The 13,650-nt window shown below is 42.6% G+C and overlaps 1 protein-coding gene across 1 annotated transcript; it reads left to right on the top strand.

Annotated features, from left to right (window-relative positions):
- The first annotated feature begins 895 nt into the window (after nt 1-895).
- Nucleotides 896-12,542, top strand: PAFAH1B1 (platelet activating factor acetylhydrolase 1b regulatory subunit 1). Its single transcript, XM_010721964.2, has 8 exons — nt 896-1,024; nt 2,038-2,244; nt 3,946-4,114; nt 5,183-5,285; nt 5,939-6,167; nt 7,529-7,630; nt 8,233-8,389; nt 9,011-12,542. The coding sequence occupies exons 1-8, from the start codon at nt 911-913 to the stop codon at nt 9,082-9,084; spliced, it is 1,155 nt and encodes a 384-aa protein (XP_010720266.1). The 5' UTR covers nt 896-910; the 3' UTR covers nt 9,085-12,542.
- The last annotated feature ends 1,108 nt before the right edge of the window (nt 12,543-13,650 follow it).

Below are 13,650 nucleotides of genomic sequence, written 5' to 3' on the forward strand. Positions count from 1 at the left end.
AAAGTTGTGTGTGACATTCTCAGAAGAAAGATCTGAATTAGATGAGATGGTACTAAAATGACAAGAAGCAAAGAGAAGCAGCCTTTTGCTGGAACATTGGTTGCTCACTTGCTCCTCAGTTACTCCCTGAAGCCCAAAGGAGGAAAATATTTAGAGGATGAAAATTATGCATCATTAGCGGTTCATTAGAGATAGAAAAGGAGCGCTGATCTTCCCAAGATGTGGGGTGCTGCTGGGCTGGGGCCGTGGGGCTGCTGTGGGGTGTAGCGATGCTGCGGAGCAAACTTCAGATTGGCTGAGGGCTCTGCACAAAACTGCAATGTCACAGCTGTTATTTGAAGTTAACTATGATCACGTTTTCAAAAATAGTTCTAAATTAGTTGGGCTGAATTGTCCTCTGGATGTTGGCTGCTGCTCTCAAGCCAGGTGCGTTTCCCTGGAAGAAAGGCGCTGTGCTAACAGTACTGCGTGAGCTCAGTCTGGGCTGTGTGGGTTGTTCACTAGTTCCTACTGCTCCAGTTGATGGATGAGGAACAGAAGACTGTTGGAGAAAGTGATATCCAGTCCTGTATGCCTCGGTCCTTGCTGTCAGTGTGTGCAGGAGGAAAAAAAACAAAGTAAAATGGGACACAATTTTCTCAGATATGCAGAGCACATAGAATTAAAAGCTTTCAGATACTGATGGCTAATTCTAGTTTTTGGGATTGTCTTTGCAGTGTTACTGCAGTATCTTTAATTAAATATATGTATTTTAATGTTTCTTCTTTTCCCTGTGTGTAAACTGTGGTTTATTAAAACTTGAAGTACAGTTGTTCTCTTTTGTTAATAAAACTGATCATAGTCTTCTGTTTGATTTTTCTGTGAAACACGCTGCTTATGTTGCTTTTGGAGGAACTTGCAGAGGCTTTGGATGTATAACTTACTGATTTCTTTAAACACTCCTACCCAGAATGAAGAGTTAGATAAGAAGTATGCCGGACTTCTGGAGAAAAAATGGACATCGGTTATAAGATTACAAAAGAAGGTAAGTAGAGATCTGGTAGATTTACTTGTATCAAAAGTTATAACCGAGAGTGAACATTCATCAGGGAACAGAATGTTACGTTTTTTTTTCCTTCTCAGGAAGGAAAAGATTAATTTGCATGACTTGAGCAGGGAAAATAGCTGTGTCCCTGTTGCAGAAAGTCTTTGTCCATCTTAGTGCTAGCAGAAACATCCTCTCAATTTCTTAAGAACATTTATTTACTTCAGTTTATGGGTTGTATGTACAATTTGAGGCGGAGAAGGAAAGATGTGCCCTAAGGCAGTCTGTGAATGGAAAGACTGAATAACTGTCTCCAGAAGGCTTAACTCGGTTAGAAGTAACCCATGCTGCTGATGTCTTTGGCCATTACATTAAAGGGAAGAAACCATCAACTCCAGTGCGCTACAGCATGTGATTCTTCTGCAAAGGGATGGTACAAAACTCTTTTTAGTAATGCTTCAGTGGCTCTGGAGGGCATTAAAAGCCTTAAAAATCAAAGTGTACCAACAGTAATGGCCTATCTATTATAGAGGTCAGTATATGTAAGATTGTATCATGTGTTCAGTTTCTCTGCTGTTAGTTAACACACACACACCATCTCAGGGACACAGAAAAGCAAATTGCAGTAGTAGGATGTGTTTTTGTTAACAAAAATGCCCTCAGTAGTTCATCAGAAGTGCCAAATAAGCAAGAAGCACACACAAAAGCCCTGTCCCTTTTGAGTCAGTTGCTTGTACATCTTTGCACAGTATTTAGGTGATAAGTTTTGGTGGAATTTTTTTTTCTTGCCAGAGGTTTGGGCAGTTGGAGGAGAATAAGTGCTTAATTTAGGTGTGTTTTTTTTAATTCAGAAATATCAGCTCTATAGCTTGTTAGTTGTTTGGATCTGTGCAGCCTGGGCTAAACTGTGAATTTGGAAGCTTGTTAGTGTTTGGGGCACTAATGACTATAGATGGCTTACGTCTTGGTGTAAGGCTGTACATAAATGGTCTCTTTAAAATCCATAAACTTAGGTAATGGAATTAGAATCGAAGCTGAATGAAGCTAAGGAAGAATTTACATCAGGTGGACCTCTTGGTCAGAAACGAGACCCTAAGGAGTGGATCCCTCGTCCTCCAGAGAAGTATGCTTTGAGTGGACACAGGAGTCCTGTCACTCGAGTAATTTTCCATCCGGTTTTCAGTGTAATGGTTTCTGCTTCAGAGGATGCCACAATAAAGGTATGTACTTGCTGGAGAAAGTTAAACGAAGCAGTATGTAGCAGTATGTAGCACCAGTATTTCATGGTGAATGTGTGTTGTACTGATGAAAGATGGCTTCGGATTCTGCTTTAGCTTCACTAGGGACAGTTATTTCAAATATGATTCCTGGTGTAATATATGAATTTTGGTTTTATGCTGGTTCAGTTACTATCTGCAAGTATGTTTTACTACACTTGAAAATACTTGAGCTACTGTGGATTAGGGACTGGCACAATGAATGGTGGGGGAATGCATTTTGACTGCTCAGTAAGAGAAAGTGGCACAGAGAGCATCCAGACATGGGAGGGAGGAAGACAGTCTCCTCAAGTCATCTAAGGCCTAGGTAGAGTGGTTGTGCAGCTGTGTCCTTAACTGAAGAATGGTTCTTCCCATTTATTTTAAGTGGCACATGCAGGCCCCGTGAAGTTGCTGTGAGTTTTAGGAGAGACTCTCAGTAGTTCTAAATGATCTTCACGCACCTTCATTGCAGTGTACAATGACAAGAACAGATTTATTGTGGTAGGCAAGTGATTTCTCATTTTAGCACCGAGTAAAGATGTAATTGTGCATTTTGTTGCTCTGTGAATGTCACTGTTTAAGAGAAATTGCCATCTGTGCTGTTTGAAAACTCTTTGGAAAAATGTTGTCCTGACAAAGGTTGGAAAGTGTTGAAAGTAATGTGCTTAGAAATGTGAGTTGTTCTGACAGTGACTGCCTGCTGGAGAAGGCTTAGAAAGTGGAATCAGACACAGTTAAGGAGAAACTCTTATGCCATTGTTTCTGTGGCAGATAGGCAGCACAGTCTTTTCTTCTTCTTCTTTAACCAGACTGGGTCCTCTGCAGCAGAGACAGCTCTCTGCTTGTTGGATGGTTTGGAGGAGCCTGACTAGTTTGGTTGTTTCTTTACTCTTATGGATCCTGTGAATGAATATCTGTGCTATTGAAATCTAGCTGCATAGCATAATTTGACTGTTCCATTTCCAGAGATTGAAATGCTGGGGATGATGGATTCTTTCACTGCTGATGGTGGGCTTTTTTGTTTTATTCAGGATATAATTAAAAACGAAGTGCCTAATTTTGTGTTTGGAGGCCCACAGTACAATCTGTAGAAGTTTGTTTTGTTTCAAAGGCTTTTGTTTGTGGTTAGATGGTAGAAGACTAACTTACTTAAGAGGTGGGAATGGGACCTCATGCTATCTTGCAGTTATTAACTGCAGGCAGTTGTTTAAGCTTTTCCAAATTCTGTAATCTTGCTAATATGTGTATGTCAGACTCCTAGTTGTGATTTGGGGTCTCATCCCTAAACTGATATATTCTGGTTATTGCCCTGCAGCAGACCAAGTGTTTGCTGGTGACTCTGAGGCAGTGAGTAGTTTCTGAAACTACAAAAAAGGAGCAGGGGGAGTTGTTGAAGGTGCTTCTCCCACTAACTGAAAACAGACTGTGTACCAGGGTTGAGGAAACAATACAGAAAGATGTGTAGGATATATAGGTAATGATCATATTAAAACAGTGCTTTTTTTTGCAGTGCTATTAGACTTTTTTAGGTCTGTCTTTGTTTCTTGTTTGTTTAATTATTGAATAAGGTGCCAGACTGGTTTGCAGAGTGCAAATGTAAGGCTGGAGAATACAGAGAGTAATAATATGTTACTGTTAATGGGTTTTCTGTTTGCTTGTCAGGTGTGGGATTATGAGACCGGAGACTTCGAACGAACCCTGAAGGGGCATACAGACTCTGTGCAAGATATTTCTTTTGACCACACTGGCAAACTGTTGGCCTCCTGTTCTGCTGATATGACCATTAAGCTATGGGATTTCCAGGGCTTTGAGTGCATCAGAACTATGCATGGTAAGGTTTAAAGGAAATTAACAGTCTGTAAAGTAGAGGTGTGGTTTTGTTTTGTGGTGTTCTGGCTTTAATGAATGAGAAAAACTGCAGATGTTGAAAGGGAAATAAAGCAGAGTTTTACTCCAAAGAAAGGGGATATTTTTAATGCTTAAAGTGTTCTGTAAAAATGGAGTATATGTTCAGTGTCTGTGGAATGAAATAGCATCTCAGATCTGCTACACACAGTGCTGTGGGGAAGCACCCCATAATGATACTGAAATGAAATGGCAAATATAGGGGAGCTGAGTGCTGAAATTTAAATGCTTACTAGATAACAATCTGTACTGTCAAATGACTGGAAAGCTGTCTTCAGCTGCACCCCTCTGTTTCCAGAAAGTGCTGACTCAGGAAGGATACAGGATACAAAGTGTTCTCTGTATGCTGTACGGTCTTTTGCTTCAGACTTGTCTGGTATCAAATGAGTGTATTAGAATCATTGCATTAGAATCAAAAGCCATGGGGGAAAAAGTGGGGAAGTAAAACCACCACATGGATTCAGTCGTTGACAGCAACTCGTTGTTTTATGGTCTCAATATAAGAATGTTTTTATACTGCTTATCTCACTTTAATATCATCTTGTAGAAGTGATGAGCAGTAATAATGTTGGAGAATTTTTTGTAAGAATAAGTGCACACACACCAAAGAAAAAGACCTTTTCCGTTGAAACATCACCTGAGTGGGGCATCATAACACTGTAATCAGACTTACCTGGTAAATTTGAGTGCAGTCAAAGTAGCTGCTGGGTTTGGCAACTGTTACAAAGCAGTGCTTGCGGTGCTGATTGTCTTTAAAACACCTGAAGGATGTTTTTTGAAACAATCCTAGAAGCTGCTCAATGGCTGGGCTGCATGGCTTCTGAAAATATAAATGGCTTCTGTAAAACTTCAGGCTTACGTTCAGTGATTATTCCATAAAGCACACTAAAGGCTTCTGCTGTAGCTTCTTGATCACGATGAATGAGTAGCAGGTCCTGTGTACAGTGTTACAGTATTGCAGTAGCACTTAATAAAAGTTTGCTTTTCTTTTTAGGCCATGATCATAATGTTTCTTCGGTAGCCATCATGCCCAACGGAGATCATATAGTTTCTGCCTCGAGGGATAGAACTATCAAAATGTGGGAAGTCCAAACAGGGTGAGTGCAGTTCTGGGTGAACATCACTGCCTGAAGAAAACCTTCAGAAAAATACTTGTAATAGGAGATGTACCACGTGCACCTTGACACCGTTGTCAGTGGAAGGGTTCTGCATTAAGTCAGTAAGTGCAGGGTTTTAGTAGCCACTCGTTAAAAGTATCTGATTTTATCTTTCTGGGAGCTATGGAGCTATAACACTAACTCAAGACCAGGTAGGAATTTAGTGACTAATAGCAAATTTGAAGGGATTGTGAGAAGTGGAAGGAGAAATCTGCCATCTTTCTTGACACGGGAAGATTTTTTTTGTCTGTTTCATTATTCAGTAGTCTCTCTGATCCATCCAGGTTGAGTGTAAAGGCTGTCTGAATGATTTGTAAATCTGTATGTTCTTAAAATACCTATTTAACACAAGTTGGAATGTCAGCAGCCTCCTATTTTCTCCCTTAAAAAGTATTTACTGGCTCTTAACTGTTCTTTTTTCATACAAGCTTCCTCCCCATGAACTGCTTTACAGCCTTGTACATCAGCCAGGACTGATATGCCTGCTAAAGCTTAACTTCTGAGAGGAGATCAAGTCCTTAGATATCAAAAGCATGTGTAGTAGCTTTACTGCAGTGCTTATATATCATTCTGTATTTCTCTGTTTTGAATAGTTACTGTGTGAAGACTTTCACGGGTCACAGAGAATGGGTGCGCATGGTGCGGCCTAACCAGGATGGCACCTTAATTGCCAGTTGTTCTAATGACCAGACTGTGCGTGTTTGGGTGGTAGCAACAAAGGAATGCAAAGCTGAGCTCCGAGAACATGAGCATGTGGTAGAATGCATTTCCTGGGCTCCCGAGAGCTCATACTCCACCATATCAGAAGCTACAGGATCAGAGGTAATGTTTCCAGTGCTCATAAATATGTAACTTCAAGTTTTGTTCTCAAAGCACTTGGCAGGCATGGCAGGTGTTTTGAGTGTTGGCGGTTGTTTTTTCCTTTTTGCTGCTTATACCTGTTGCATCATTAATCCACAGCTTGGCTTTGTAGGCACTGTGCTCTTGTGTTTTAACAGTAGGGCCCTACCTGTGCACTAATGAAAGGGACATTTAGAGAGAGGCTCTGTTTCTGAGAAGGTTGAGAGTTGAACTGCACTACATACTTCCATGAAGCAATGTGGAAGGCAGCTGAGCTAATGTATCCTTGTAATGTTCATGTTACCTGGCGATGAAAGGTGTGTGTGTGGGGGAACAGCAAGTTAAAAATGCAGAAATGAAGCTACCTTGGGTGTAATTCAAACTTCTGCTAAATTAAGCTTTGACCTCAGTTTCCTAGTGTACAAAGTTAATGATGTGAGGAAGCATTCTTAAAAGTCTGCATGTGTATGGTCATGGATGTACGTTGGCTTGGTTGCCAACTCCTGAAGCAAGGCTTACCAGAGGTTCGCACAGATTTCCTTTTAAGGATGACAGTGTAGAAGAAAGTAATGTCAAGCTTAAAAAAACCGTAACAAAGAGGCAGGAACTTGTCTACTCATGGACTGAACAAATTATTTCAGTCAAATTTCACTTGCATCCTTACAATATCCTTACAGTCTTTCTATTCAAAACAACGAAATGTAAATCCCAACTGTTTACTTCCTCAGGCAGCGGTAATTACCTGATGTGCTGCATCTCCTGCCCTCTGCTGGTCTGATGGCTGCGTACATCACGCTGTGATGCTTGGCTCTGGGCAAGGAGCAACTTAAAGATAACGTCACAGTTGAAAGATTTCAGGTTCTGGGAACTGAGTCTCTGGTTCCTACTTGGCATGGTTACAAATGGAAATAATTTCAGAGTAGGGACTAACCGAAACTGTTGAACTTACTTCATTACTTTATGTAAAGGATGACAACACAGAGGTGTGTCTGAATTTCATATGCTTTTGTTCTGAGATGTGTGACTCTACTCGGACTGTATCTACTGGTATATTTGAAGCAGATGTCTTGCAGGTGGAAAGCTTGGATTCAGAGTAGTTCATTTGTCTTGGTATATCAGCAGGACATAAAACTATTTGAACAGATTGTTTAATTCCTTTCTTTTTTTCTTCTCCATACTACTAGTAACAGCATGCCTGTGAATCCCAGCTTTGGTACTGTGTGTGTATATATGCTGTTAATTATCGTACAATCTAATTTTTCTAAGTAATAGCAGCACTTAAGATCTGCTTTCTCCCCTTCCTTCCCCTTTCTGTGCCATAATGAAAACATACTTTTCTGTAGACTAAGAAGAGTGGTAAGCCTGGGCCTTTTCTGCTGTCTGGATCCAGAGACAAGACCATCAAGATGTGGGACATCAGCACTGGCATGTGCCTTATGACACTTGTAAGTTTGGTGGTGTTTTTCTTTGGCGATAGCTGCATGTGTAACGCCAGCTTTCGTGGAGTGAACTGTCTTACATGTTTGTTTTGAAGAGGATTTAGAGCTATTGAAATGAGACGTGCGCTGGAAATAGTTTTAATGGCTTCTGTATTTCAGCTTCTGTTGCTAAGAAATAGTAAATCTCAAAATACGTAGTGTGAATGCAGGAGTACTGTGGTGTACTTCTTGGAAAGGAACTTGCTAGTAATCAGCTGCATATTGTCTTCAGTAAAACGTTGTTCTTTCGGTGTGGTGGTCCTGCAGGCTGCTGTTTTCCAGCCTGTGCTCAGACTGAACTAGCCCTTATTGCAGGGGGTGAGGATGAGAATCAGTGCAGATCACATGGGAACTCCTGTTTGCTTGCCTTCAAGGACAGGAACTCATTGTTGGTAGTGTTGATAAACATGTAATAATAGAAACTGAAGATAAAGTTTGAATTCCAGTAGTTTTGGAATGCTAAATGCTGTCACTGCAGGCCAAGGGCACAGAGTTACTCGGCTTGCCATAGCATAAGCTGTTTGACCTTAAAACGTGCATCTGCTCACTGATGTCTCCTTGTGCATAAGGTGGGCCATGATAACTGGGTACGTGGCGTTCTGTTCCATTCTGGGGGAAAGTTTATTTTGAGCTGTGCTGATGACAAGACTCTACGTGTCTGGGACTTCAAGAACAAACGATGCATGAAAACCCTCAATGCGCACGAACACTTTGTTACCTCTTTGGGTATGTATTGTTCCCCAGCACTAGATTCAAAGTACAGAACCAGAGAGACAAGTTCTTCTGCATCTTCACCAGCTGAGGACCAAGCTGGGCATTCACGTTCTGGGATTCCCATGATGTTTTGTGCTGTATTTTAATCAAATAGGGATAGATCAGAATTTCAGGCGTTCTGGAATTTTCTGTTGCCACTGTTGTATATGAGATAAAGATGCTAACTGCCAGAGTGTTCTGGAAGCTTTCACTGCCGAGTGTGCAGGGATTTGGGGAGTGTTGTGTTACAGACACTTCCTAGCCTAAAGGAGGAGGGTTGTGAGCAAGGGGGAAAAAGTAAAAGCCAGGAAAAAGTGTTCAACTTGAATTCCTGGGCATTGTAGGTTGGCACTACCAGATCATGATAGCTGCTAGCTCCCCCCTTTCTACAAAACCTCTTCTATCCAAACTGAAAAGAGAGATATTTTTTTTATACTCTACATCAGTGAATTTGCCTTCAGAGCTACAAACTTGCAGAGCTTTGGGATTTAATCTTTGAGCTGGCACTGCTTTTGGGGAAGAAGTAATGGCATTCAGTGAGAGAGACTGAAACTGTTCCACTCATTCTTAACGTACCCTTTTCTTTCCTCGCAGATTTCCACAAGACAGCACCATATGTGGTTACTGGAAGTGTAGATCAAACAGTAAAAGTGTGGGAGTGCCGTTGATTGATTTCACATTTGACCCCTTTCTCCTCTGGATGCACTCAGATACCATGGTTACCCATTGAGCTCTGTTTAAATAAATATTGTCCTTTCATGTAAATTATTCTGGATGTAGATTGAGCTTATTAAATGTTACACACAAAGTATTCATGCATGGTGAATCCAAATTGTATACTGTAAATTTACATACGTTGTCTAGAAGTACCATAGGTTTAAGAACATGGGCTGGCATTGGTCACATCAGACCTAAGAAGGCAGAAGTTTGATGATTGAAATAGGGCACTTAACTGAATAGTTGACAGTGTCGTTCTGTGTCGGATAATTATACCTGTTTTTCTTTCTGCTGTCTGTTGGTGCCTGAATTGGTGACCTCATTTGGGAAAGGTTTTGTAGGGCTCTTTCAGAAATGTGTATCTATGTAACATCACTTAAGTGTGCTTAATAAATCTTCTCTAAGAGTACTAGATAATAAGGCTGCAAGTCAGAATCTTCTGAACCTTATATGTAATTAATGGAAATTAATTAAACTTTGGAATATTTGTCATGAAACATTTGCCAAATCAACAGAATACACTTTGTTTTGGCCTCCTATCACGCAAGGGTTGGTATATTTATATGACTAACTGTAAACCTGAAATAAGACAACAAATCCTAGTAGCAGCTGATGTGATAAATGTATTTATTTTTTATTTGGTCATTCGGTGGTTAAACTGTGCTGTTAAACTAAGTTTAAATGTGGGGGTTTTTTTTTCAGGTTTTTTTTTTTAATGCTAGACAAACTTCCAGGAGGAGTTGTCCATCCCACTAGAATTTAGTGATCTGATTTCCAATAGAGCTTAATCTCCCAAATGACTGCCATGGTACAACTTGCTGTTTGCTTTCAATGTTTGTTAGAGATGTGCAATTCCTGTTACACAACAGTATCAAAGTACACTTCCCTTACGTTCACCTGCAGGAGGCTGGGATGTACCAAGCTGTCTCGGTTTCTTTAATGCCTCCTTGGGAACCCTTTTGAATACGAGGTTATATTCACCTTGACAAGGCAGTGTGGCTTAAATAAAAGCTTACTGTGGTTTGCGTATGAAGAGGTATCTCTGGGTATAGCCTTTAAATGCTTTAAAGAAGCACTATAAATACTTTGAGCATCGGATTATAATGGCAGATACAAATTGATGCAGGCTTCTAAAAGAAAACCAAAATGCCATCAGCAAAACAGAGCCCAGCTGGGGGAATTATGCTGTCAAGCGAACAACTACAAACCAAATCCTATCCACAAAAGCAGCCCAGCTTGGTGATTGGTGTTTTGCCTTGTCTGGTAGAGTCAGTTTTTAATTTGCATACCCCTGGAGTTACATACTTTGGTCTGAAGTGAAAGAAAATATAAATTAATATTTTAATCAGCCTTTTGTGACAAATTCTGTTGTAGAGAAGTAAGAATTCCCGTACTCACTGAACTAACCATGTCTTTTAAAAAATGCCCTTTAAAATTTCCGCTCCGATAAAATACTGGTCTGACGTTTTAACAGGTGAAGTTGTGCTTTTTTACTCATTTTGTTTAATTCATGGCTTTTAAAACTGTCCCTTTTAAAAGTAACGGTCCGAGGTGTGCGGGATGCGGTGCTCATTTCCTACAGTTGCCCAGGAGGACCCGTTGTGTGCAGGCAGAGCTCAGTTTGCTGCTGGGCAGAGCTGCCCTGGAAGCGGTGAGGAAACGGGGTTCTGATGTGTGGGGTTTGGAGCCGGTGCAAGATTCAGGCAGTCCTCTCAAATCCAGTGGCTTATGTCACTTCCAGTGGGTGTTTCTGCACTCAGGTGTGCAGAAATAAAGTATTTTTATCTTCATTGGCTGCGTGGACTGGAAGAATTGGCTGCTCTGTGCTATTCAGGAACTCAGACACACAGTAGTGCATCTTAAAATTCCTCAGTGCACTGCAGTGGTAAAGGAGTCGGTCAGTTCAGCTCCCCATAGAGCCCAGAAACTTGATTTAAGTATGAAAACCACACTTGTGTACATAATTCATAAACATGACTCAGAAACTGAAGGTACCTATTAAGTGGAAACTGTCTGCTGCATTTTTTGCTGTAGCACAGGGCCGTTTGCAGGAGGAAGCAACTAACGAACGTAAGCAGCAGCGAGTTGCTTGTGCGAAGCGCCCTGCCCTGTACTTCTGCAGTGCAATGTGCAGCCTTCTCCTCTAATGAGCAGTGAATAATCTCAGGGATGGTCCCGACCGGATCAAAAGCGAAAGCCCTGTTTAGACAAAAAGCAAAACCTGAACCCACAAGGCAGGAGGTGGGGTTGTGAGGCTCTTCTGCAGTGTCGCTCCGTGGTGTTACACTGTGTTGAACTTCTTCGCTGTTTGCAATGTTCTGTCAGCTGCCTGATGCTGTGCCTTTCCTGTGATACGCCGAGGCTACTGGTTTGGTTTGCAAACTGTTGGGGGTTGAAGAGGTTCACTGCTGCTTTGTCACTTTTCGTACTAAAATCGGCATCGCTTAAAAAATACCTGCATCTAAACCGTGCTACACACAGAGCGCAGACTGCTGCTGGCTTAACAGACAGACATTCCAGTGCCACACTCGTGTACTGTGCCCAGGAAGTCTTAGATGTGTTCTTGAAAGTGCAACATTTATTGTGGTTCAGACGTAATCTGGAGGTGATGTTTTATCGCATCTTGCACTTTAGAAGACTTAAGAAAACCGTCCTGCTTTTGTGTGTGGTGTGACCAATGGTGTGCCCGGCACCCAGTAGAGAAAGCCGGGGCTGCAGTGAGCTGTGCTGGGCTGCGTGGTGCTGCCTGGGAGCTGTGGCTGCCATGGCACCGCGCGCCTGCTGCTCCTCTGCGCTCCTGTCTTTACGTGAGCTGCCTGACACTAGCACTCTTAAATAGCTTTTGGCTCGCATGAAGGCTATTTAACAGAGAAAGAGACTTTGTTTGTTCGTTTTTTTTCCTTTTCTGTAGACAGTGGTGGCTTGATAATCCTTTTAATGATTTGAATATAAAGAAAAGATACTAAGTTGAGTGAAGGAAAAACGCACTTAGAATGAGTTATTTGCTGTCCAACTGTACATTAAGTCCAGTGTATTTAAAAAAAGAAGTCAATAGATTCTTCTAGCAAAGAATACGTGCATAAAATGGTAGGGATAAAGATGTTAGGAGTGGGGGAGGTTGGGGTGGATGTCCGAGTCACACCTGGGCTCAACTGGCCTTTCTATCTTTCCACTGTGTCACGTAAGTAGCTGCTTTTTGTCCCGCCTGCGCTCAGGCTTCCCCAGACTCACCCTGAAGATAAGTTAGCGACATCTTCGAGCTGTAGGAGCTGGTCCTGACATTGACCTGAAGGCAAACGCTGAATTTTTTCCATAAGAATGATGTTACAGGTTGCAATTGGAGAAAACAGTTCCCAGACTGTAGGAGTTAACTAAAGATATTGACACAATTTAAAAAAAAAAGAAAAAACAAAAAATAGTAAAGGAATGTATATAATACTGCTCTGTGTTTTACAGTAAGATTTGTTGCTCTCAGACTGTGTAAAACAAAATTTATTCATGTTTTCTGCATATTAAAAAAATCTTATTGTACCAATTGGTAAACTATTAAATGCATATAAAACTAGATGTGTCTTCGTTTCCTTGGATGCAGAAGTTAGGAGGTTGAAGCAGTGCTGCTGTTCAGCAGCTGTTGCTGCACGTCTGCTTTCCTGCCCACCTTCAGTCCAGGTGGTGCTGCGGTCACTGAAGCTGCCTGCTGACTTCGGAAGCCGCTTTCAGAGCTGCTCAGGAGCTGCCGGCTGTGATGCTGAGCGGGGCTGGGTTCCTGCCTCCCGCACAGGCGGGCGGTGGGCCCGGCGCGCCGCCCCTTTCCTTGGCAGCGCCGTTCGGAAAAGCGCTGAGGCGGCGGCGCGGGGCGGCCCCGCTGCTGTGCTGCGCCGCTGCGTGGTTTTCCCGTTGCGTGGCCCTAATTGGCTCGAGTGCCGTCTGTAAATGGACGGTAACGAAGGGCGGTGCGCGTTCCGTCACCGGCAGAAGCGCAAGGATGTGCTGACCTCGCTGCGGGGAGAGCGAACGCAGCGCTCCTGCAGCTCCGTTCTGTGCCGGCCGAGCCCCACGGAGCAGAGATGCGCGGCCCGCAGGGCGCCGTGAGGCACATCGCCGTGTGTCACCGCCAGCCGCTGGGATGGGGAAGAATTCCCTTCCCTCTCCCTTGTCTCCTGATCGGTACAAAGGGGTTCGGGAGGAGAAAAAAGCGATGCGTTGCAGGAGAGGGCGGCACTGCAGCCGTGAGCCGCTGCCAGCAGGCAGGCTGCTATCCAGCTCCGGGATGGTAAAGAAACCCATAGCGTTCAGATTAGTTTCAAAAGCTTTTAATGCACTAAAAGACACTAGTGAAAGAAGATTCTTGTAGGAAAGATGCACTGTAGTCGTTTATTGATTGCTTTCCATGGAACTCAGATTTTTCCAACAGGAGCAGTTCTTTTGCAGGACCGCCTCCTGCTTCGCCCCGAACGCCGCAGCGCTGCGCCCACCTCGCCTCGCTCCCCTCACAAATACCTGCCGTGCCGTACAGG

The sequence above is a fragment of the Meleagris gallopavo genome, chromosome 21, assembly GCF_000146605.3.
Source record: "Meleagris gallopavo isolate NT-WF06-2002-E0010 breed Aviagen turkey brand Nicholas breeding stock chromosome 21, Turkey_5.1, whole genome shotgun sequence".
NCBI classification, from domain to species: domain Eukaryota; kingdom Metazoa; phylum Chordata; class Aves; order Galliformes; family Phasianidae; genus Meleagris; species Meleagris gallopavo.

What these genes read in the sequence shown, in the direction of transcription:
- PAFAH1B1 (XM_010721964.2), top strand. Translation starts at nt 911, where the DNA reads ATGTATAACTTACTGATTTCTTTAAACACTCCTACCCAGAATGAAGAG. An exon ending in TTATAAGATTACAAAAGAAG is followed by an intron (nt 1,025 to 2,037) that starts GTAAGTAGAGAT and finishes CCATAAACTTAG; the next exon opens with GTAATGGAATTAGAATCGAA. An exon ending in GTGCATCAGAACTATGCATG is followed by an intron (nt 4,115 to 5,182) that starts GTAAGGTTTAAA and finishes TTTTCTTTTTAG; the next exon opens with GCCATGATCATAATGTTTCT.